General features: G+C 38.6%; 1 protein-coding gene and 1 non-coding gene across 2 annotated transcripts; one reads left to right on the forward strand and one right to left on the reverse strand.

The window, feature by feature from the left end:
* Nucleotides 1-1,127: 1,127 nt before the first annotated feature.
* Nucleotides 1,128-1,199, reverse strand: trnac-gca (transfer RNA cysteine (anticodon GCA)). Its single transcript has one exon. It is a non-coding gene; the product is annotated as a tRNA-Cys (tRNA).
* A 4,207-nt stretch (nt 1,200-5,406) lies between these two features.
* On the forward strand, nt 5,407-24,950 carry LOC146309249 (plexin domain-containing protein 1-like). The gene is made up of 14 exons (XM_084744045.1): nt 5,407-5,901; nt 18,459-18,625; nt 18,883-19,026; nt 20,484-20,553; nt 20,688-20,810; nt 20,901-21,019; nt 21,107-21,206; nt 21,742-21,837; nt 22,430-22,511; nt 22,597-22,657; nt 22,739-22,859; nt 22,982-23,017; nt 24,088-24,245; nt 24,497-24,950. The coding sequence occupies exons 1-14, from the start codon at nt 5,823-5,825 to the stop codon at nt 24,608-24,610; spliced, it is 1,470 nt and encodes a 489-aa protein (XP_084600171.1). The 5' UTR covers nt 5,407-5,822; the 3' UTR covers nt 24,611-24,950.
* Nucleotides 24,951-25,400: the final 450 nt, after the last annotated feature.

Raw genomic sequence — 25,400 nt, forward strand, 5'->3', positions numbered from 1 at the left:
CTCCTGCTGCAACCGTCAGTCATAAACAAGCTTTTTGATCTCAGACTGAGTTTAATAGCTGTCTAGTATTAATCTCTATCATGGAAGACTTTTACACAATAACTGAGAAGAGACTATAAGCACATACTGTACCTCCTGTGGCCTCTCGTACTCAGAAACTCTGCACCTAATGTATATAAGTATATTTTATGCCACTGCCAGTGAACAACAGGACATTTTTGTGAAAACTGAATATGTTTAGTAATTTATTTTAGAAAAAAACAAAGCTCTTTAACTTTTTACTGTATATTTCAGCAGTAAAGAAAGGTGCTAGCTGCTACGGACTATGAGTCGTATTTAAAAAATGTATATTGTATTGTGTAATTTTTTTGAATAAAATATTGTTATTGTAAATATGTGTTGGTCTTATTGTCTATCCTGCAGCTTTAATACTCTTTCTTCTAGCAAGCAACACACAGCATATTACTGAAGGGTTAATGCAAGGGATATAATGAACACTCACAGAACGATAATACCACAGTAAAAAAAAAAAGTCCACAATACAATATTTATCACAATAAAAAATGTCCATTATTGAATAATAAATCTCGTGTGTAGAATTTTTGTTTGTATAAAATTTGTTTTACCCTTTGATTTAAAGCACTCCTGGTTTCCTTTGTTAATATAAATAAAATGAAAGTAGTCAGCCATGATTTAAGCATGTGCAAAGACAAAAAAAGATTTGTCTTTGGCAATGAAAGCTTGAATTATTTATGTATGTACAAACTGCAAAACAAAAACAACGGAGCACTCACAAGTCACGAGTAGTCCTTATATAAGATAAGAAAAATGTGAGTATTGTGCCAATACTCTTATTCACAGCAGTTGCTTTTGGCAGCACTACAGGAAAAACACATATGCTATAGATACTGGCTATAGATACTGTGATATATCCAAGTATGTTCTGTATACATTTCTCTGCCTGTTTGTCATTTGAGTTGCTTAAATCTGTGCAGGCGTATTCTCTTCTCTGATGTAAAAGTAACCATATAGCAGCAATTAACAATATTATTTGGCTCTAAAAATGTCAGTGTCTTTTTCAGACACAGTTACTTTTTCATGAAAACAAAATTGGAAAAGCTTCCTTCAGGGGGCATCCGGATTTGAACCGGAGACCTCTTGATCTGCAGTCAAATGCTCTACCACTGAGCTATACCCCCTCGTGCTTCACGCAGTCATGTAGGTGGTATTTGACAATAATTTAAGGCTGAGTCAGTAGTATCTTGTGATTGTAGTATTGTTTATTTATATTACGCCGATTACAGTTCCTTCGTTTTCGACAGTCGTCGTATTTAACTCGACGTTATTTGGAGCACTACGGGATCGAAACCTGCCTGCATGTGGCTACATACACCGAGCTGTTGTTGTAACTATCAGCAAAAAGTCTCCCTCTATCGGCGGGATGATGTCATTAGTCTGCGCCTTCAGGAAACATTAGAAATCAGTCGTGTTAGAAAGGAACCCCAGACTTGCGAAAGATCTCGCGAGAGTGATCGTTTTAACCCAAATTTCCTTACCCCTGACCAAGTGTTTTCTGTATCCACACCTACTCAGATCTTAACCACGGCGTTGTCACGATAATAAATATCGTTAACTTACTATAACGTGCTCAAAGAAAAAAAAAATTAATAGCACGTACAAATCTCGCGAGGGTTTCACAAATCTTGGTTTCCTTTTCAGACATGACCCGAAATCACAGTTGGAACCAATGTTTGTTTCCTTGTTGAAACCTAAATCTGTTTTATGATGTGACAACTCTGTTGTTAATACCTGATTACATTTAGAAACAAAACAGACTTGGTTAAGTTAGTGTTTATGGAAACATTGTGGTTTGCTTGGGTTAAAATGGCTACAGGCAGTGGGTTTTTCATGTCGAGGACCCCTAAATTGACGCAAATTAGATCACATACTTTATTATAGAAATTGTACAGTGTTTCCTCTGCAAACGTTAAGGCTAAATTACAATGTTCATAAATGCTGCAGCGGTGGTAATTTCCTAGCTGCTAACTGCTAAATGACACCAGAGTGACCCATGCCCAAATTTTCATATTTGTCAATGTGACTGAATTACAATGAAAATAAATTAGTTACCTCTCTGCTGATGATCCCCTGGAACCCAGTGACCCCTTCATTAACTCAGAATCAACTTTATTAGGCAACAGGGGCAATACAAATACAGCTGAACAAAGACATCCGACTAAACAAATGTAAACATAAAGCTATAATATACAGGGATGAGCTGGATAACAAACAATCTAAATGCAGATCGGATTGCTTTTATATGCTATAAAAGTGACAAGTAAATTAAAACTAAAGCTATGGCTGTGTAAACAGCAGAACTACAGAATAAATGTAAGTACACAGGGTTTGAGAGTGAGATACAAAGTACAGTAAACAAGGTGAAAGATGAACCTACTTTATTTATCACATGCAGCCACACAAGTACAGTGTTTATAGTGAAAACAGCATTTGATAGATGACTCCTCCTGCTCCCATGCAGGCAGGCTTATCAAGTTCACATGTTCCAGCTGAGGAGATGTTTACACTTTAAGACTTTTAGGTCTTTCAAATCATTTTTTTTTTCATGTAAGCTCTCCAAGAATTTGAGATAAAGTATGTTATTGCAAGCTCTCCTTCTTTATGTATCCATCTTTGTGTCTAAATTCCCATGGGTGTTTTATTTTAAATTTGACAGCCTAGCTGATCTAGAGAGCACAAACATGTCTGATGAATTCCTAACTCTCCTAGACACCAAATTTTAAAGTTGTGCTCTGTTCACACACACCAAATGGTATGTGAAGTTTTACTAATTTAAAATAACACAATAACAAATACATTACCAATATATTCCCAATTTTTATCTCATCAGTGGATATTAAAGAATGTGCAGCTCACTCACGTGCATTGAAAATGTTATTAGTTGTTATAATGGCCATGTAAGTGATGCAGGGCAAAGTTCACAGTCCTAGTTTGTAAAAATGTCTTCTGACACTGGAAAAAATAGAATTGTTGGACCAACTTTAAAAAATTACTTAAATTGGTGACACACAAATGAGTTAAGTTTTTTCAAATCAAGTTAGATGAACATAACTGCTTTGAGTTAGATGTACTTAATTGCTTTCATTAACAGTTTGCATTAATGTAACCTAAACTTAAAAGTTTACGGTTTTCCAACTCAATTATTTGCTTTACACAAAATTAAAACACTGCTCCTGTAACATTCCGGGTTTTATTATGTTTCCTGTTTTATTTTTTAACACTACCTCTTGTGTCTTTTCAGTTTCCTGTGTTTTCCCGCCCCTCATCAACTGCACCTGAGGCCACTCACTCACCTGCCCCTGATTACCCTCCTTGCCATCCCTGTGCATTTATACCCCCACCAGCTCCACATGTCTCTGCCAGATTGTCTCTATTGTCTGTGAAGCTGCTTGGTGTGGTTATAGGCCTCATGTTTCCATTTGGACTTCGCCTATTTATTGGATTTTAGTTTTGTGCCTTTTTTTCCCTGTCTGTTTTTGTTTGCCTTTTTGGACTCCCTGTGTTTGCCTTTTTTTTGGACTTAAGTAAGGACAGTGATTTTCATTTGAACCTCACTCTGCCTCCTGTGTGTTCTCTGCACCTGAGTCTCACTTCCCAGAGCTGTTACAGCTCCACAACAACCTATAGTATGATTTCAGGAACAGTATTTTTGTAATAACTTTAGTGTCTTATTTCAATTAGTGAAATATAATCAATATAATCACTAATATTAGTATGACTTAATGATACCTGGTTTTGTTTAACACAATTATACAATTCAGGTGGCTCAGAAAGTAAGATTTATTATATTTTCAGAAAATATAGAGATATAAAAATTGTGAAAATTATAGTTCTTACAACCTCATTGTATTTATTTGCTTTTTTTGTTTGTTTAAAGTCAGCACGACCTCTCTGGGTTACAAATCCACACGCGCCGCTGGTCACGCTGTGTTTATGGCCTGCATTACAGGACCGGGTACTGATTGGCTTTCCAGCTGTGAGTCCAATAAACGCTCAGCAGCCATTTTCTCTGCCAAGGATTCCATGTTTGCTCTTGTAGCAGATAGAAATGATGAAAGCGGTGGCTCGGAGAGGTGGTGGAGTCAGCCACAGTGCTTGTAAAGCTCTTTGCTTTCTGTCAGTTTTACATGCCATAAAAAACAAGGCTTTTACATAACCGCTGGAAATTAAACTGCAACAAAGAGACTTTTCTGTTCCATGTGGGCCACAGAGGGATGTTGTTGTTAGAACAGAGACACAAAGTTTTGAAGAGTCATAAACAGACTTGACGTGGAATATGTAATATCATAACTAGCACTGATTTTAGGCCTGGCAGTTAAAATCATGATCACCATATCTAATCTCGCATGTCAGATTTCTCACTGTCCCTGCAGCTGGCTTGGACAGAGGGAGGCACCATTCACCCTGCTGACAGCGAAACTGCAGTGGACAGTCCTATTTATACTTTCGTGACTCAGAAAGATGGGAGAGATGTCAAAGGGATATTTCTGATTTTTTTTTTTAAAGTGGGGTCGTATGAGGTACTTCTCCATAGTCAGCGTGTTACCTACAGTAGATGGCGGTTGACACACCACCAGTTTGGAGAAGCAGCAGGAGTACCGATGTAGGAAGCTAAGCAATGAACTGCTGTGGACAGGGTCAGCAGCAAAACATATTTCAGCCACCTGAAAAAAGACCCAATATCAGCAAAGGAGCAATATTTGTGCATCCAAAACAAGTACTGCAGTCCACATAGCTAATTGGAGCAATATCATTTATATTACATAGGTTGAAATCCTACTCAATATATAATCTATGATTGAAACGACTTTAAATAGAGGAGTAAATTGTCTACATCTGCCTAGTTAGTTTCTCTGTGTTATTGTGTGACTTTGCTGTTTTAAAGGGTAAGTTTAGATTCACCAAAGTCACACAATAACTCAAACTAACTGAACAAAGCAGCGGTTGACAAGCAACTCCCGTGTTCTGCAAGGTATAATTGCTATTTTTGCCAAAAGTGTCTGGTGGCTTTGGAGCAATATTTGTTTGGATTTCAGGTATCCACTTTATTTTAGTGTTTCAAGTTCACCTTCATGATGAAAACCCAACATTTTCTTATTTTCCTCTTTCATAATAAAAGCTTTTAGATAACAAAACAACTTTCAGTGGCTTTTATTGTGAAGAATTTTTAGGGAAATCAAGTGTCTGTTTGCCATTTTACAGCCGGTCGGCTCAAGCTAAGCTGCTCGTCTTCAGTTAAAAGACGCACCTACAAGCGAGATGCACATCCCTGCCAAGCTGGACCAGCCGGATCAAACCAAGCCAGCATGTGTATGAAAAGGGGATATAAAAGTACCTCATTCAACCCCAAGTCATAAAAAAAAAATCTAACTTTCCCTTTAACTCCACTGGAATCCCAAACAGAGGGATTGTTTTGTGTTATTTTAGAAAATACAAAGATGATAAATCAGTGTCCAGGATTTTAAAGTCTGCCAGATGATACACTTTTTCTCCTCTCTGCTCCCCGAGCCTCATCATCAGCTGATCCTTGTGTCTTTGTAATCGCCATGGCAACGGACGAACAGCACTGAGGAGGAGAGAAAGGGTGTAGTTAGCAACAGGGTGGTGTGTGCAGTGGGAGACATTCGGGGAGAGGAAGAGAGTGACGGGAGAACTGTGTTTGCAAACCAGAAGAAGAGAGGAGCTGACAAAAAGCTGTGTTTTTTTGTTTTTTTTAAATTTTTGTATATTTTTTGCTGCTCAACATGTGTTTCAGTTTGGTGATGCTGTTCCTCTGTCTCGCCCAAACAGAGCTGGCAAGAGTTTGGGCACAGCAGCAAACAGGTGAGCTGTCTGCATTTTCCCTCCGTCATCACTGCTGTAATTTTCTCTTCTCTTCTCAGTCACACAGATGCTTGAGTTTACAGGTGAAACAAGTCCTTTTTATCTTTTACTAGACTGGTACTTAATGTTTTGAAGTCTGTGCAGCTGAGCTCTGCTTGCAAATAAGTTTCTTAATTAATTCCCACATCCATCTGTCCATTTGTTCTCGAGGTAAATGAATTGTTAATACTCTCATATTGATGTTGTGTGTGTTGCTGTTTGCTATTTTAACTCCCTATAAACCACAGAGCTGCAGCAGGACGCTTTATGGAGCAGCAAATGGGCATGCCATGCCCTTTTCATTTACGCACAGAAGTGAATGACCTAGTTTACAATAAAGTGTACAATAAAAATACCCTCTTCCACAAGCATGCGACTGAGTCTAAACAACAGCCCACAAACAGCCTGTCTCAGGTTTATAATTAGATGTAGACTTTGTTTTTCTTCCTGCCTCCCTGCTTCATAGAAAACTGTAGGAGGCTGTTGAGGAGAGTGGACATGGATTTCTGAGTGATGTGCTGGAGGTGTGTTTGAGACGTTCTTATTAATTTATCTCTAGCTCTGGGGAATTTGACTGGTCGCTCTCTACAACAGAGGTGCACAGAGATTATTTGTATCTGTATCTGTTCAACCAACAAAATTATTTGCATAGGAGACCACAAGTGGGTGTGGTTTATACTGGAAGTCACGTTAAAGCTTTAATATGTAATATTTCCGCTTTAAAATGTCTAAAAATGCTACATATGTTGTATATTTTGTTGAGTTGAGTATTTACATTATTTCAAATGTTTCCAACAATGTTCAGACGCAGAGAAATCCATAATTTATTCAAAGTAATGGGGCACCTCCATTGTTAGCTACTTGCTAGAAAACACAGGATACATCAGAAACATGGCTAAACATAAGGTGAATAAAACTTAGATATTAGGTCATTCTTGTCCACCCACATGATTTCTGTCATGAGTCATGATTTTCATCAGCTATGGTGGTTCACCACTTAACCACTTAACGTCATGAAGCTATGACTTTTATTGTTTTAATGTGTGAGAGACCCCTTGTGGCAGAATTTACATATTGCGCATTTACATCATCGGGCAAATTGTGTATTTTGTAATTGGCAATGCAATTATTGTGCCCACAAAGCATCAAAATGATTTCATATTGGTACGTAATTAATTAACAAAATATATTTCCACATGCTCATTCAGTACTTTTCATCCGTTTTCCTCTCTCTGTCTATTTTTAGCTAAACTAAGAACTGTGAACTGTCTGAAGCCCACAACCACCTCCCCTTTAACTGGGGGATACTGAAAAGACAGAAACTGAAAAAGAAAAAGTTTTATAAATCAAAAGATTCTGTTTTGCACTGGAAGAAGATACTCTGCAGAACACATCAGACCCTACAAACTCCTGCTCCTCTCCTGCCTCCCCAATGGCACACTCTTAGAAATAAAGGTTGGCTTGTTCCCATGTGGTAGAATCCTTTTAGGTGCCTGGTTAAACCTTTCATAAAGGTTCCATTGTAACCTTTCTAGTTCTATCTAGAACCCAACCAGGTGTTATGCCCTGAACCACCTATCAAAGCTTAAACCTACAGCCCCCTGTGAGAGGTTCTACAGAGAACCTTTCTACAGTGTAGTAGTTCCACCCAGAACCATGTCAATTTCATATCTCTCCATCTTCTAAGGCTGCTAACAAGATGTTTTAAGGGTTTTATGTAGAACCCACCCAGGAGGTTCTACTGAGAACCCTTTTATATTCCAAAGGATTTTATTTAGAACTCACCCAGGGTGTTCCACCAAGAACGCTTTATATTCAAAAGGTTTTATCTAGGACCCACAGAGGAGTTTTGCCTGAAAACCCCTTTATATTCCAGGGATTTTATCTAGAACCCACTCAGAGCTTCTACAGAGAACAGCTTAATTTTACTAAAATAAATTTGACGAAAGAGTTCTTCAAGGATTTCTACAGTCTTCTGAAGAACTCGTTCTGCCAGAAAGGTTTCTCTGGATGAAAAGGGCTCTTCATGGAACATTTAGTCTTACAAAGAAACATTGATGAACCCTTTTTAAAGGGTTCTTCAGAAGCAAACAGCTCGGGGTAGAACCTCAGCTCTTCACAGAGAGCCGTTTTTGAACCCTAATTCATAAGAGTGTAGTTTATCATCTGAATCAGCTGTCTATAATAACACAGAGGAAATATGAAATTGAAAAATGAGTCATTTTCTCCTTCATTTCATTAAAACAGGATAAAAAAAAAGTTTAATCTCCCAAAACCTTGTGAGTTCAGAAGAGTTCTCCTGTGTAGGAAAATGTGTTGCAGATAAAGCAGAATCACAGATTACTGTGCAGGAGGTTCTCGGGTCAGTTGTTGGTATTGACCTAACATATCCTCCTTTCCTGTGCCTGATTTGTTCTTATCTGCCGTGTCAGTCAACATTACATATGGCTCGGTTTTTAAAATTTGACTTTGGTCCTGGGAGAGCCATCTACACCGTCTGAACCAGACTGTAAAAACACGGAGCCCCGGGCTGAGAGTGAATTGTGTACCCGGCGATGACCTCAGTGTTTGGCCTCTCGTCTCCTGCACTGCTGAGAAGTTTGCTTAACAAATGGCCTGAAGCTGATCCAGACATGTTGGAGCTGAGCAAAGATTGGAAGAATGAGAAGCAAAGCGAAAAAGATTGGATCACAGATAGGATGTTATTGTCTGTGGATCGCAGATTGACTCTTACTTTACAAAAGTCATGTGCAATTTGACTTGCGATAGCAAAGCATGCTTGTGTTTTTGGAAAAAATAAAATGGCAAGAACAAAAGCAGCCATCTGCCAACAGCTGAGCAACTTGCTCTTTGATTCATGCTGTAATGTGGAACAGCGTTTGTATGGGCCTGAACTCTGGCTACTTCATTCATTTCTCTTATCAGACAATTAAAAGCAAAAAAAAACCATTATGTTTTTACCTCCTCCGAGCGGAGATTTGGTTTCACCACAGCTGAGGAAAAGTGAGGCAATCCGTGCACTCATGTTCTCTTAACAAGACTTGATCAAAATTGGACTGTCTTCATAGTTTTATTGTGACATGTAACTCTGTTGCACCCTCTTAGGGATGTTATAAATTAGATTTGTCACATTTTAACTGTGTTATTTATTAAAGGAGGCTCCCCTCAAAGCATTATATTATGGTAACTGTTGGTGTAGTATGTCAGCAGCTCATTTTCTAGCCAAGATACATACTGAGAGATTTATCACCTTATCAGCCTCCCAAGTATTTAATAATGAAGGTGGAGGCACATTTATTTTCTCAAATACATCAACAGTTCCAAAGAAGTTTGGATGTTGTGTAAATAAAAACAGACTGTAATGATTTGCAAAAACTTCCTGACCTATATTCTATTGAATACAGCAAAAAGACATGATATCTAACATTCAAAGTGATTGACTTTATTGTTTTTTGTATTCTGAATTTGATGCCTGGAGCATGTTCCAAAAATGTTGAGCCTGTTTTCCACCGTGGTACAGCACAGCTCAGTGAGCGTTTGGGAACTGAGGACACTAATTGTTGAAGATCTGATCTGGTAACAATCTGGATGGTCCTTTTCCTTTTTAGCCCAGAGGTCATGACATCCGCCATTTCCAAAAACCATCTGAAATGTGGACTCACACACGCTTTTCCACTTTGTAGCGACAAACTGTGTTTACTGACAAGTTTTCCAAAGTGTTCCTGAGTCCGTGTAGAATCCTTTACACAATTATATGGGTTTTTCATGCAGTGCTGTCTGAGGGGTCAAAGGTCACAGGCATTCAATGTTGATTTTCTCCTTATTCTCTGAATCTTTTAATGATATTATGGACTGTAGATGGTGAAAACCCTAAATGTCTTTAGGTTTTGTGCTGAGAAACATTGTTCTTAAACTGTTGGAGGCACCTGTTACATATTAACCTGTGCAATGCTCCAGACAGGTGTTTTTTGATCATTCCACAACGTTCCCAGTCTTTTGTTGCTGTCGTTCCAACTTTTTTTCAAAGAAATTACAGGCATCAAACTCAGAATGAGTGTATGTTTACAAAAAGACAAAGTTTAGCAGTTTGAACATTAAATCATTCATCTTTGTACTGTATTCAATTGAATACAAGTTGAAAACGATTTGCAAATCAAGGCATTCTGTTTTTAATCAAGTTTTACGCAACATCCAAACTTCTTTGGAAGTGGGGTTGTAGAAATAACTGGATTATCTGGATGATTTTTCAGTGGAATGGAACTTGAAGAATTGCACCATCTGCAAGTCGACCGCACGCCTTGAAATGAACTATACATGTTTATTGTGGGTGATGTTGAGGAGAGCATGCCAGCTCCTCCGGCCTCGGCTCAGGAAGGGCGTGTTCTCTCAGACCGCTCTGCGCTGACCGCTCACAGAAAAAGGCAGCTAAATGCCGTGGTTTGGTAGCTCCTAAAAGAGTGGGCAGAGGTCAGTTTTCTGGACCAAAACATCTGCCATTTCAGTGCCTATATTTGAGAAAAAGCGGTTCCTGTTTTACCTCAGCATGTCGTTCACATGATGCTTGTCATCCTTTTACACCCTGAGACAAATTTAGACTGAATCACACAAACCTCATCTGTGCTCCTGACACTTTATAACATTTTTCTCACTTTCTGACTCACTAACACCATTTCTGCACAGGCACAGGCACAGAAGGGCTTAAAATGAACAGTGAGAGAGTCCATTATCTATTGTTAGGAATTATGTTCTAACCAAAGCAGCAGCCTGTTCTTTTCTTGACAGCTCAGCACACACACAAAATAAATCAAGGTCCATCTTGATATTGATTCACCACTTAGGTATTCTGTTGCAGTCTGCTCCCATTTGATTTATTTTAGGAGGTGTTAATCATACACACAAGAGTTTATGAAAAGATGGTCCAGATGTTGAGTTTAGTTTGAATCAGTCTAAAATAAAATGATCCTACTACAATTCTAAAGATTCAACTAATGGATATATATAATTTAAATAAAGACCTTGATTAATCTTTAATAATTTAATCAATTTAATTTTCTATAATTGTGATTGCAAAGCCAGTTGTGAGTTGCTGACTTTAAAGTGAAAGATTTTTAAATGGGGCTGTATGAGGTACTTTTCAATAGTCAGTGTATTAACTTCAGTGGATGGTTGTCAGTATACAGTGAGAAATAAGGGTCCCAAAAGGGTTCTTCCTGAATGGCTGATGTTCTATCCAGAACCATTTGCTTCTGAAAAACTCTTTTTTGAAGGAATGGTTCATTAAAGGCTCTGTGTAAGACTAAGAGCTCCATTAAGGTCCTTTTTCATCTCTATAACCCTGTTTTGATGAAAAATATAAAAGGATTCTCAGGAGAACCCCCTGGGTGAGTTCTAGATAAATAAAAAACAGACCCACCAGAAAGGGCAGACAATAATTCTGCCGCTGCCTTGATCGGTTAGTTTGAGCTGTTGTGTGACTTTGGTGAATCTAAACCGACAAATTAAAACACAGAGGTCACCCAAAAACACAAACAAACTGGCCTTTTGAGCCATCCACTGTAGGTATTACACTGACTATGGATAAATACGTACAACCAGGCTTGAAAAAACCCAAACTATCCCTTTAAGGTATGAATATGCATTTTAGAGGCATCCAAAAGATTCAAAGTGTTAAATTCTTACAATAAAGATACTAATGTTAATGTTTATAGGTAATGGGAGAGTTTTTGCTCCTTTGAAAAGGTGAGATTTCAAGCTGGCATGAATTGCTTTATTACATTTAATGTAACACTGTTTTAACAGTAGGTGCAGAGCTCAGAGTATGTGTGTTCTCATAAATAATTCATATTTTTATCAGTTTCTCGTGGATAGCTGAGACAATATGACTTCCATCTCACTGTTTTGGTTTTCTGCCAGTGATTTCAATACTACCGGCTGTGAGGGCGATGACCTGAGTAGATATTAGAAGCCACAACTTCATATTCAGCGTGTGCACCCCTCCCAGCTTTTATAAACCAGAATATGTTTATTATGCTGCACTGCAGACCTCAACAACTGTGTGCTTACCTCATAGATGCCATTACAGGGCGGATCCAGAGCTCAACAATCACACATCTAGGTTTGATTTATAAGAGCTGCCACGCATGCATTGACGCACTGCTTAATTGAATCAAAGGGTGGAGAGAAACACTCATGAACACAATGAGCTCCCTATGAGGTCAAGACATTTGGGTTGTCACTTCAGAAGCTTGTTAAATGACGCATTGTAGCTCTGATGGCTGTGGAAGGCATCAGTGTTATAATTGTGTGAATGCAGAGCGGTGTTTGAAGCAGTGCTCGCCAGCCAATGGCCCACACAGTCTGAACTCTGGGGGTTTGGCACAGGACAGAGCTGAGGGACCAACAGGCCCGCGTTTCCCTCCCACACATGGGACAGAAATGCAGGCATCAAAACCAATGTCAACTGGCAGAAGAGGAGCTGCGCTGGGTGCTGGCACCCATGAGAACCTGCTTAGAAATTAAATTTCATATTTGAAGGCTGTACCAACAAGCATTAATATTCTGCAGCAGCATTTAAAAAAAAACCTATCTTAAAATTAAGAAAGATTAGGGCAAATTTAAACCTCAGTCCATTTTTTACACTAAACTTTGATTAAATGTCATACATTGCATCAAAACTTCAAACTCCAATTTGAAATGTGAGCCGATATTTACTTTAAAGTCACACTTGATGAGGTGTAACTTTTAAAATAGCTGCATCTTTGAGATGGATCGAGAAAAAATAATCAAGTTCTTTGAAGGAAGTTAAGATGCATTTCTCCATTTTTGGTGTGTCTGCATGTGAAAAGGTTCTCTGATGTGTCTTGAAAGGCTTAAAAAAGTGTATTAAATGTCTGAATTCAAAGCATTTCCTGTCAGTCTGGCCGAACACCTGGAAAATAAGTATTGTCCTCGCATGTTTTTTCAAGTGTTTTCAGGCCAGTAGGCTTACAGTAACCCCTTGAATTATAATGTGAGTTTGGTCGGTTCCCTTTTATCATCATAATATATTTTTCAGCCATCAGCCGAGATTATCTTTAAACTCAAGAGGTTTTTACAAACCTCATCATCCAGGCTTTATCGCATACATTTTAATGAATGTATACCCACACACTCACCCCATCTCCACTCAGTCTGAGATGTTTTACTCTTATGCATTCAACACTCACGACCAGCCAAGAAAGAGAATATGTGCTGGCAGAATTATTTCAAAATGACAGCTTTTCACTTTGGCTCATTTTTTGAAACAGTCTTCACGTTCTCTTGCTGGAAGTACAATTGTTTCACTGGACATCACAGCAGTATGGCAGTGTCTCCAGGAGGTAGCAACTCACCAAAAACATTTCATTCATGCTTCAAAAAGTTTTGTCATTTTATGAGTCGTACTGGTTAAAATGTTTACAAGTTTTTTCCTCACCTTGGCGATCAACCCTGGAAATGTTTCTTATACACAAATCTCTGTTTTGTTCTACTTTTTTGCTGACACTGACTGCTTACTGCACTAAACCAGAACGTCAGTTTGTTGAGCCAAAGCTGTTGTGTGTCACACTGAGCTTTTTTAGATTCAGATTTCAACAGTAGGTAAAAGTTTACTGGGAAGAGTCAGCACTGAAAAAAGACGTGCACATTTGTGTGGATAATGTATTTGTAGCAATTGTATTACAGAACAAAAAATTTGCCCCATGTCATAGACATTTATTGAACACAAATTTCTGACAGGTTTTGATTGTTTAATGGATCATTTTGCATGTGATGACTGAATGTTTATGAGTTTTACAATTTCACCAACAATTAACTAATCAGTTTTGAATGAACGAGAAATTCAAATCCGTTACTGTTGAGCTGTTTTTTTTAAATATATTAAAAAACACAGTATATTAAAAATAACACATCCAGTCACTCAGCATAACTCTGACATAATTTGCATTTAATCTGCTTAGAGATCTGCAACGATCAAGTCTGTAAATTCATTCTAACAGAAACCGCTTGCGACATTACAACCTATGGCGTCACCACAGGTGTGCAACCCAAAAATGCAGCTGGAAACACCCTAAAATTAGATGCAGATTCTTTACTAAAATGTTTTGATCAAAACTCAGGCTTCTGTTGTCTAATTACAATAAGAAATTTGCCATTTAGTAAACAATGCAATGCCTGGAGCTAATGCTAGAATACCTTAGAGCCTAAATAACCTTTGAAAGACTTTAAACACTGATGAAATAATTGTGTCATTTAAGGCTAAGTCACATCGCTATAACTATCACATTGCAGTTTATATGATATCACACAAATATCAACCATTAAATTTTAAAAACATGAAACACTGACGCATTTATGTTTGGCGTCATCCAAAATATTTCATGTCTACGCATTTTGGACAACACTTAATTATTTTGACGTAACATGTTGCACAACAGCACCTCTGATGAAACCAGGCCTACGGATTTAATAACATGCAGGCCTCTTGGACCTTAATTACACACATATGAGACTAAAAGTTGTGGTGGTGCTTCGACCCCGGTCTTGAAGTGCTGCTATAGCTTTTGCAAACCAGCAGATGTCACTGTGTTTGAAGCCTTTTGAAGTCTTTGTTGGCACAAATAGGAAAGAAAGCCCCAAAGGTTCATGAGGCTTCATCTGGCCATCACTTGGCAGAAGGCAAAAATGGATAAAAGTTCATAGTTGCATTGTGCTCCAATTTGCAGTTTAATCCACTTATGAATGCTTTAATGTCATAATGAAATTGTTATGAATCACAATGTTGTTGTGTATAAATTCATTTGTACTGTTTCTTGTAGATTTTTTTTTTTATTTGGGCAAATTTTGAACACAATGGAAAACAAACCAAACTGGTAACACTGGTTAGGAGTTACGATGTCATTATAGCTCATGTGAATCAGGTGTGTGAGGCCACTGCTAGACAACAGGTGGCTCAGCTCAGTCAAACAGGTCAGTGATCATCTTAAAACATGTTTTTTTCCAAATGCCTCTCAAACTTTAACTTTCAAGTGCAAGGTGTGAATACAGAAGTAGTTTGAGTTTGGTCCACTTTTTAACCACAGCAGAAAGAAAAGCATTTAACTTTCTCAGATTACACTTTCAAATGCCAATACTTCAGCCAAATTTCCACCCAGTGCCAGTTCCTTCTTTCTTGGTGGTCGAGTTACAGTCACTTTGGGCTGCAGGGCATGTGTCTGCAGTTAAGGGGGGCGGGCCGCTGCTGCTAACATTAGCAGGTAAGATTTAAGCTAGCGTTTGCATGATTTGCAGAGAAAGCAAACAACATTGCACACGGTTAAATGCATGTTCAACAGGTGTTTGAGCTCGGGCTTTCTAACCGGTCCACTTTGAGGTCCGGTAGAGTCACCCTGCTCAGTTTTATTCTGCTCAGTTAAAAGTCCCGACATGAAAACACCGGTGCAGCAGAGACGAACTCTTCGCGGCAGCCGAGCTGACCACGGCAGGACGATCACGGTGATTCTGTGCGGGACACTGAACATGACGGAGTGAGTCTTCTGGCTTTTTTTTTTTTTGGTTCGAACAACGTTCCCAACGCCGCATCAAACACCTCCCGTAGTTCACTGAAAGCCAGATGAAAAAACAGCAAACGATAAGTACAGGAGGCGGCCCCGATTTAGGGTTAGAAGAGACACCCCGCGAAAAGTGAGTGCTGTTCCGGGGTATATATAGGCTGCTGGTGACGTCAGCGCGACGTGCCGAAATGTACCTAAAAAAGCGCAATCACCATCAAATTACCGTAATATTCCAAAAAAGACGATAAATCACGGGAGCTCTTTTTTTTTTCTCAGCCAAGAACCCCTGACAAGATAGAAAATATACCCCGTCATCTGTGTCCCCTGGAATAACTTGATTACTATTATGTAAAAGCAACACAAGAGAAATGAGGGGGAAAAAAATAAAAATGACAAAAAAAAAAAAACCAGAAAAAACGTACATTTTCTACTTTATAAATAAATTAATGTTTATTAACAAAAAATACTTATTACATACGCACCATTAGTGTCAGTTTTTGTGCATACATTAGCGTGTTCTGATTTATTTTTACAAATGTACTCTATGATTTATAAATTATGTAGTTTAAAAATATAAAAATAATGGAAAATAGGCCTGATAATAAGCCTAGCCTGCACTTAAATATGATAGACAGTTGGTTGGGTTGGATGACACATGCTTGACAGGTGGGAGGAAGATTTCTACAAAAATTTATGAAGCGTTATAAATTGTTAGATTAAAATGTCATTTATGATCTCTCTAAGATTTAAAATTTTAAATATCCTCAGTTGAACAATGGAGAAATGAACAAACCAAACCAAACCAAAAAAAAAAGCAGAATGCCACAGTACTCTCTTTGAGAACTACTGAAAGATGGATGGGTACTTCATCTCGGTTTCCATATTTTTCAGCATTCTTGAGCTGAATAAATATAGCCCCGAGGTTGTTGTATCTGGCAAAATTCACCCTCTAGTCTCAATGTATGATGTGATACCATGACAACCTGAAAACAGATCTTAAACAGGCTGCCAGAAATCTGGGAGTCATGTTTAACTGAGGTCTAAATGTTCAATATCGGCTATATCATTTGAAAATATCTCCAAAATAAGGTCACTTCGAATTATTCATGTCATTTTTGTTACAGATAGTTCTGGCCATGTGTATGTATGTATACAGGCCAACATTTGTGTCTCATTATGAAGCCTTGACGCAAACACCCTTTTTTTTTTTTTTTTTTTAATCAACTACCTCGTGGAAAGAGAGGAAGGATGATTTTCAACACAACCGTAAACTCTGAAAACAGTTTCTAAAACTTGCTGTAAAGTTTTGCATTTGTATCAAGGACATTGCAGCCTTCCTGAATAATTTATTGTGTATTCTTTGATCATAATATTTTACACAAGATAACACTACAAGTTTGTTTAAAAAAGTGCTCAGCATATAAAAAACATAGCAAGCAACATACTTTGTTTTTCCTAAAACAAGGAAAATATATAGATAATAATGAAACATTTCATAGATTAATTATCCATCTGCCAGCTGAATTAAAGTGACAGTGACAAATTCAATAAATGACCATTTCTGCAGTTTATAGCCCACCATATACGTTGTCTGTGCTTTGTAAACCATCAACACAAATGACTCTTGGGAGCTCAGTCAAGACATTTCTCCCTGTACGATTCCAGATGTGCCAGATGTATCAGTGACTGAGGTTGTGCAGGGACAAGTTGTCCACTAAATGTACCATCAGACATGCATTTTCCACATTCAATAGAAACTCGCAGTGCGGCGCTACATTAAAATAAACTTCTAACATCAACTGGAAGTATGTGGCTTGAAAGGAGGACAAGCCTCAATTAAAACACCCAACATTTTAAAACAAAGCATACCTACCCCAGTCTGCTTACTAAACATGGTTTACGTTGTTTGTAGGGTTTGACAGTTCCTTCCGAGCATCACTAAATGTTATTTGTTTCATTTTTGTCTTCATTCAACAATGGCTCAAACTGACAAAAGCAAATTGTAATTTCTCATTTGGCTGACAGGCCGAGCACCGAGCCACAACTGTAAACATCATCCTGAGGAGTCTGAATAAAACTGGCAGATGAAATGTTTCCTGACAGAGTGTGATACGGCTGTCAGGGTGAAAAAAAAGAAAGAAATCGGTTTGCTGTCTCTTCTTTATGTGTGAGGAATCAGTGCATTTAGAATTTGAAATACATCAGTCGACACTAGAGATGTAACAAAATATCGAATATCACAATATTGGATTAAGAAAAGTCTTGACTGTAACATTATCTACTGTGAAACTGTAGGGTCAATTATTTTATCTTACTTATTTGATTGCCAACTTTAATTTGGGCCAGTTTTTTTTTTTGCACATGCTTAGGTCATGGCTGTCTACTTTCATTTTGAGAAGGAAAACAAAAGTTAAAAGGAAAAACAAATTTTATATGAAAAAAAAGCTAAATATTGTATTGTGTAATTTTTTTATTGTGGTATTAATGTATCCTGAGTTTTTGGTATCGTTTTCACAAAGGAAGGATACATGCTCTTGTCTCCCATTTTGTAATGGGTTTTTTTTTGTGCCATAAAATCAACTAATTAAACATAATATGGAAACATTTTCAAGAAGTAGTTTTTTAGGCCACACTTCAGGGTGCATGACCTTAAATTATACCCTACCGTATTGGTATGGAATGAAAATTGAGTGTTGAGTTATTGTTTAAAACTTGCAAGAGTGTAAACATTTCTGCAAGCTTTCAGACCGTTTTGGTGGAGAGATAATGGAGCTGATGCTCATGTGGCACATTAAAAGGGTCCTGCCTCTTTTTTAAAGCATTGCACCATAACTGAGGATGTATTGTGTGAGTGTGACAGGTTAAAAAAATGGAGCATGTTACCGTAGAGGTTTATATCATCGCATCCTATAATGAGCATAGTAACCTGATATCCATTATTTTGGACAGATGACGGGTACGGTGTGATCTCACAGCAGCATGAAGAGTCAAATGGAGGTGACAGTGATCCTCACAGAGCTCAGAGGTCGTCCTCAGGCCACGCGAGGATCAGCAGGGCGGTCCTGGGTGGAGGACTGACCATCGACACCCTGCCAGACAACATGACACGCGTGGTGGTGAGTGCGGCACCACAGTGTTTCTCATGACTGTAATGGCTTGTGGCAGCTATAATGTTTTGGGCTTTTGGCATGTTCTGTTTGTTTAAGTTGGAATTAAACACTGCCCTCTTTTGGAAAGTCGAATTTACTCTTTTCCACTCACTTGGAGAAATATATGACAGCAACCATATGTAGAGTGAACCCTTGATGCCTGTATGACACACTCTGTGAGCACAGTCACACCATTACGCCCTCTGTGTTTTTCTCTCTGGAAGGAGGACTCTGGCAAGTATTACACATGGCGTAGTTTTGGCCCAGAAGACAAGCGCACACAGGAACTATGGGTAGACATGAGTGACGTCCGGCACGGCCAAGTCAGAGTCCATGGCATTCTGTCAAATACATACAAGCAGGCCGTGGTGAGTCTCACACACAAAAATACATACATTACATACATACATACACATTACATACATACATACACATTATTCGTTTATTTGCAAGTCAGTCAAATATTTTTTACAAAATTAATCCATGTACAAACCCCAGTTCCAAACAAGTTGTGGCTCAGCTCCTTTACTCGAGTAAAAAATGTTCTACCATGGTGTAAAATGGTACTTTATAAAGTTATTCATAAAATATGGAGACAAACTGTGATTTTGATGGATGCCAAACTCTTATTTTCTGTGTCCTTGGTGAAACTGAGTGCAAAAGTGCAACACTGCAGCAAGTACAAGTACACAAACGGCCTCTGGTTCTACACTTATCAAAGGAGATCCTGATATTTTGCTTAAACATTTTATGTGAGCGCATGCCAGGAGGAATTTCAGTCTGAAACATAAGGTGCCTCTGCTCAGGGAGCTCGGGGAAACGTTGGTGGATGCCAAGAGCTACAGGCCTGCCAGAGGCTGTCAGCACCTGTCCTATCTTGACCTCTGTTGCCCAACACCTGGGACCTGTGTAATACATACAGTTTGCTTTAATATGGAAAGCTCCTGTACGCTGAAACACCCAAGACTCTCCAAGTGGAAACACAGTACTTTGGCTTTATAGAAACATCCAATCCAGTCCAACAACAGCTCTTACTTCAGATTACGAATGGATAAAACCCAGAGGAAAAATGTGCTTGCAGTTTGGGAAATTAAAAGACAGGTGTTATGATGAAGCTAAATCTGCAGTTGGTTTTTATAATTGGTTGCAGCAGGGTCAGTTGTCCCATTTGCCCTCCTGATCTTGATATTCATAAGGTGGATTTTGAGAATTAATTACAGTGTTGTGGCTATTAGTTCTCTCTCTCTTTGAGAAGTCCACACCCAGTGACCTCAGTGACCAAGTTGTGTCTATGTTTTCACTGGATCATTGCAAAATAGTTACACAGACTGCATACAAAGGAAAATGTGCATGCACGTACATGTGTGTGTGGTACTTTCAGACCATCCAGGCTGTTTAGCATATAAAGTATGTAAGTCTATACCACTGTGTATTAACACTGTGACATTCTTTATCCTAACATAGACACCCAGAACTGATGAAACCCTTGGAATTGGAAAGACCCGCCTCGTAAACATATATATGAAATGGAGTCAGCCTTCAGTACAGTAAAAGTGGATATAAAAGATTTAGGTTATATGGGATGATTATGCATGCATGCAAAACACAAAACAAAGAATTTAAAGCCGCCTCTGCAGCCTCTGTATTCTTTCTCAGTGCAATACAAACCTTTAAGGGCTAATTAGCATGTTTAGCACTGCAGAACAGCAACTCAAAACATCACCCCGAAACAAGAAGCTGCACTATGTGACTTGTGGACTTGAATGACACATAAATCTGTATTAAAATATCTAATTTTGCCTGTTTCTATGTAATCTGTTTGCAGAGAGTTGCCCTGTCGTTTGACTTTCCTTTCTACGGACATTACCTGAGGCAGATTACCATAGCAACAGGAGGTACTTTTTTTTTTATTTTGTAACAGATGTTCGAGTGACCTTTCCTGCATATGTTCAGAGCAGAGAAATGTTTTCTGCAAGATAACAAATCATACACAAGTCTTACATATTTTTCCATCTGGCCTTTTTTCCAGGGTTCATCTTCACAGGGGACATTACTCACCGTATGCTGACTGCGACACAGTACATCGCCCCTCTGATGGCTAACTTTGACCCCAGCTACTCCAAAGACTCCACCGTGCAGTACCTGGATAATGGTGAGAAGCCCCCTGATATCTGAACAGGTCCTCGCGTCTCAGATTGTCTGATTACTTGTCTGACTTCTGTTTGACATGCGCTATCTCCAGGTGAGGTGTTTGTGGTCCAGTGGGAGCGGGTCAGACTCCCAGGAAAAGAGTCAGAAGGAGCCTTTACATTTCAGGCTGCACTTTACAAAACAGGAGCCATCACGTTCAGCTACCGAGATGTGAGACACACCTCTGCTCTGTGCACCTGTTCTCTTCATCCTCACGGCTGCACGTATACGTGATCTCTCTTTCTGTCTGTTTGTCAGATACCTCTGTCATTAGACGTGATCAGTTCAGCTGAGCATCCAGTGAAGGCCGGTTTGTCTGATGCCTTCATGGTCACGTCACCTTCTCATCAATCTCCAGGTCAGCAATTGCGTTCATGCTTGGGGTATAAATACAGACAGTACAGGCCCTTGGGGTGGGGGGCCCAGGTAGACAGAAGATTTAGATCACAACCCGTGTTTAAAATTACAAATGCTGCCACTGGCTATATAAACCCTTTAAAAGCCAAACCCATTTCCATTATGGTTCTAATGTTTTTTGGTTTTGTAAAATAGTTAGTAGCAAAATACAACAAAATAATATGGTAGCTAGTTTAGCTGGTTTTGTGTTGTGTTGTCAGCAGAAAGAATCCTTCTCTGATGGTTTAGGCACAAAATCTGTCTTAAGAAGTGGATTTATTCATCTGTAAAATCCAACACATTGTTGGTAAAAGATAAATATGCCTAATGGTGTGTGGTTCATCTCTAGTAACTAGGTGCACCAGGGCAATACCTGCACTGATCCCTTCATAACCTTCATACCTTACACCACTGGTTCATGCCTGTCCACTCATAGATTGTGCCACCACCAAAAGAAAAATCTTAAGGTATTTAACCCTATGATATCTGTAACACAGATGGACAATGGCGGACGATTTATGAGTACCATCGGGTTGAGGTCGACACCACAAAGATCACCAGCTACTCCGCTGTTGAGTTCACTGCACTGCCAAGTAAGTGATTCTTATCACTTATCACTCACCAAGAGTCAGTGTATTTCCTGCAGACGATAACCGTCAACATGCCCCCAAGTTTGAGGAAGCAGCAGGAACAGCAATGTACTGCTGTGGACAGGGTCAGCAGCAAAACATATTTTAGCCACCTAAAAGAGGTCCACCTAAAAAAATCAATATCAGTTTTAGTCTATGCTATTTTTTGGAATACTTTCAGACGCACAAGTCACTGATGTGGCACAATAACACATACAAACTAACCAACCAACCAAGGGAGCTGAAACACAGCAATTCCTGTGTTCTGCAAGATAAAATGAGTGATTATGCCAGCTGCAGCCAGAAGTTTGGTTGGTTTAGAGAGAGCGATATTTGGCAGAACATCGCCCAGCTTTCTACCCCAGTACTCCTGCTGCTTCTCGAAAATGGGGGTGTGCTGACCGCCATCTACTGTAGCTAATACGCTGACTGTGAATGCATACCTCATACAACTGTACTTGAAAAAATCCAGACAATCCCTTCAGAGGATTAGTTTTAATTATTCACTATATTTGACTGCATCAACGCTCAAACACGTCCCCGTGTCTCTGCTCAGCCTGCCTGCAACATGACAGCTGTGAGCTCTGTCTCTCATCCAACCAAACCTCTGGCTGCAGCTGGTGCAACGTACTCCAGAGGTGAGTAGGACTTTAGGCTAGCCCAGATGTCGATATAGAGCTGTTTTAACCCTTATAAATACACTCTACATGTTGTGTATTTTAGATGTTCAGATGGCATGGATAGACACAGACAAGAATGGTTGGACTACGCCTGTTCAGACGAGGTATCACTGGACATCAAGAATGAATATTTGCTTATTTGCCATTTGTGATAGTCATGCATCTGTTATATCGTATGTGGGCAGAGTGAAAACCTGACCTGTGAGGATTACTCCAGATCTGACAGCTCCACTGGTTCCTCTATCACACCAGAGATCGAGGACGTGACATCTCTGACTCCTCTACAAAAAGGCTGTGAAATTGACGGTGGGGCTGAGCTCATTTCTGTGTCAGTGCAGTATACTCGGTGTGTGCAGTATTTGACCATAATGAAAATAGAATCTGCCGTGAAAAAAGTATGGAAAGTATTTTTTTTTGTCTTATTTCAGATGAGACTAAACGTCATATATTTAAGACTGGCAATGGTGAGTTAATATTTGAGTCACACTTTATTTTACATTACATTAACAAGACGTATTTGTACCAAATTAGACAAAAACTGGTAATAACATCATCTCTATTAGTCAGTAAACAAACATATCTATACCCTAATTACCCTGTCTAACTGATAAAGATGTTCACCCGATGTTCACCCCCTGCAAACAGGATGCAACAAGGTGTAGAATAACTGTTACCAGTCGTAAATCTTAGGGCGGAGTGACAAACTGTATCTAGGGATTTAAGATTGGAGGCAGATGTGTGTCTATAAATAATGTCACCATAATCCAGGACAGACATGAAGATGAGATTCAAGTTTAAAGTTTATTAATGCTTATTGTCACACCGGTTATACAAGTACAGTTGTGTGAAAAACTTTTGCTAGGAACTTCCATTGAACGTGGGAGTTAAGAAGCAAAAATGGGGAGGTTATGTACTGAAAGACAGAATAATAATAATGATAAGATAATTATAGAGTAATAGAATAAAATATTAATAAAAAATGTGTATTAGTAAAATTATATACAATGCTAAAGTAAAGATGCTCAGTAGTACTCAGTACAAAGACATACTAAAGAACAAATACATATAGAAGCAATGAAGGTTGCATCAAAAAGAACCTGTAATAAGAAAGTATTGGGTTTCATTTGCATTCAGAAATCATTTCAAATTAGAGAGTTTATTTTGCAAACTGTCAAAGGCTTGTTGATGGATTTGAGTGGCTTTGTGTGCAGCGTTAGATGAACAATACAAAACTGCATCATCCGCGTACAGATGGGAATTACAATTTGTTATGACAGATGTGATATTGTTAATATAAATCATCATTAATCATCAATCAAGACCAGACTCAGAATAAGACTTATAAGTGTACCGTGTCTGATTAGGGTGTAATTACTATCTAATGAAGAACATATTATTTCTAGTTTTTGTCTAATTTCCTACAAAGCATGGCTCCTTATGTCTTATTATAATACTTGCAAAAGTGTGACCAGTATGGTAAGTATAGTTTTGCTTTATGAAGGTGTATAATTATTCATCTTCATCTTCAACACAGATGTGAAGACAGATTCTTCAACCAAGACTGATGTGTTGGCTAACACAGGAGTGATAGCTGGTATAGCAGCTGCGCTGGTGTTACTTTTGGCTCTGATACTTCTGGCTCTTTACATCAACTACCATCCTACTGCTGCATCACCATTTTACCTCATCCAGGTGAGCTCTGAACGAACTGAACTGAATCTGTGGAACATTTTAGTAGCTGTTTATGCAAAGAAATAAGTTTAAATCAAATCAAATTCATCTTTCAAGTCAGTCAGGCCTTTATATTGAATATGGAATATTTGTTTGGTGTAAAAAGCAGCTAAGTCTCTGTCTGGCTACCCTACACCCAAGAATAAATAAGTATGCAGTCCACATCAAACATAACTTGTCTGTGCTTTTGTATTTATTTTATTTTTTCATAGCGACGCAAGAACTACTGGTCTTCCTGGAAGTTTCAGAAGCAACAGCCTGGTTACACAGAAGTGGAGGGAGAAGGTCATGAAAAAGACAGCATTGTTGAAGCTGGCCCATGTTGAAATCATGGATGGAAACAAGATGTTTGTATTAAACTGTATATACATTTGTCAATACACTTAAGATCCCAAATCCAATTCACTTTGAGAATGTTTTTTAAGCTGTTCGTGACTCCATTGCAGGAAGATGAAATAGTTTCAACAGCTGAATGTTATCTGATATTGAATGATTTCATTTGAAATTCATATCTCTGTTGGAATTAAATGGTGGTTGCACCCCACCCCAGCTATCTAATTTGATTGCAAGATAATGTGCAATGCATGCCACAAAGTTGACAGCCTTAGACAAATACATCAACTCTTCTGTTTTACATCAAACTAATAAAATTCTGGGTGGGCTTCAGTTTCAGTTCTTTCAGCTGCTTTTGATGTTGAAGTTGATTATTTTAAGTTGCACCTGTTGTTTTGCCAGAACACACTATACAGGTCCTGGTCTGCACTCCAGCTCTCAATGCTTTGGTGTTTTTTTTTTTAATTAGATAAGATACGATTAACATTCACTAATCCCCGGAGAGAAATTCAGGTGAAGCAACAGAAATGTGAATGAAACACAGGAGAGGTACAAATAAAAGAAGGAGCACAAACCAAACCAAGAAAAACACTGAGCAGCTGTCCTTATCTACACTCAGTATCTGAATGAGAGAAATGCTGAACAGCATGAATAAGACAAAATAAGATTGTCTTTATTGATCCCACACTGGGGAAATTCACTTGTTGCAGCTGCTCAAGGATCGAAAAGTACAGGTAGAAAAAAGAATGACTGATAAATAGAAGTACAAGTAAAATAACAATA

The sequence above is a fragment of the Lutjanus erythropterus genome, chromosome 19, assembly GCF_056507025.1.
Source record: "Lutjanus erythropterus isolate fLutEry1 chromosome 19, fLutEry1.hap2, whole genome shotgun sequence".
In the NCBI taxonomy this organism is placed as follows: domain Eukaryota; kingdom Metazoa; phylum Chordata; class Actinopteri; order Lutjaniformes; family Lutjanidae; genus Lutjanus; species Lutjanus erythropterus.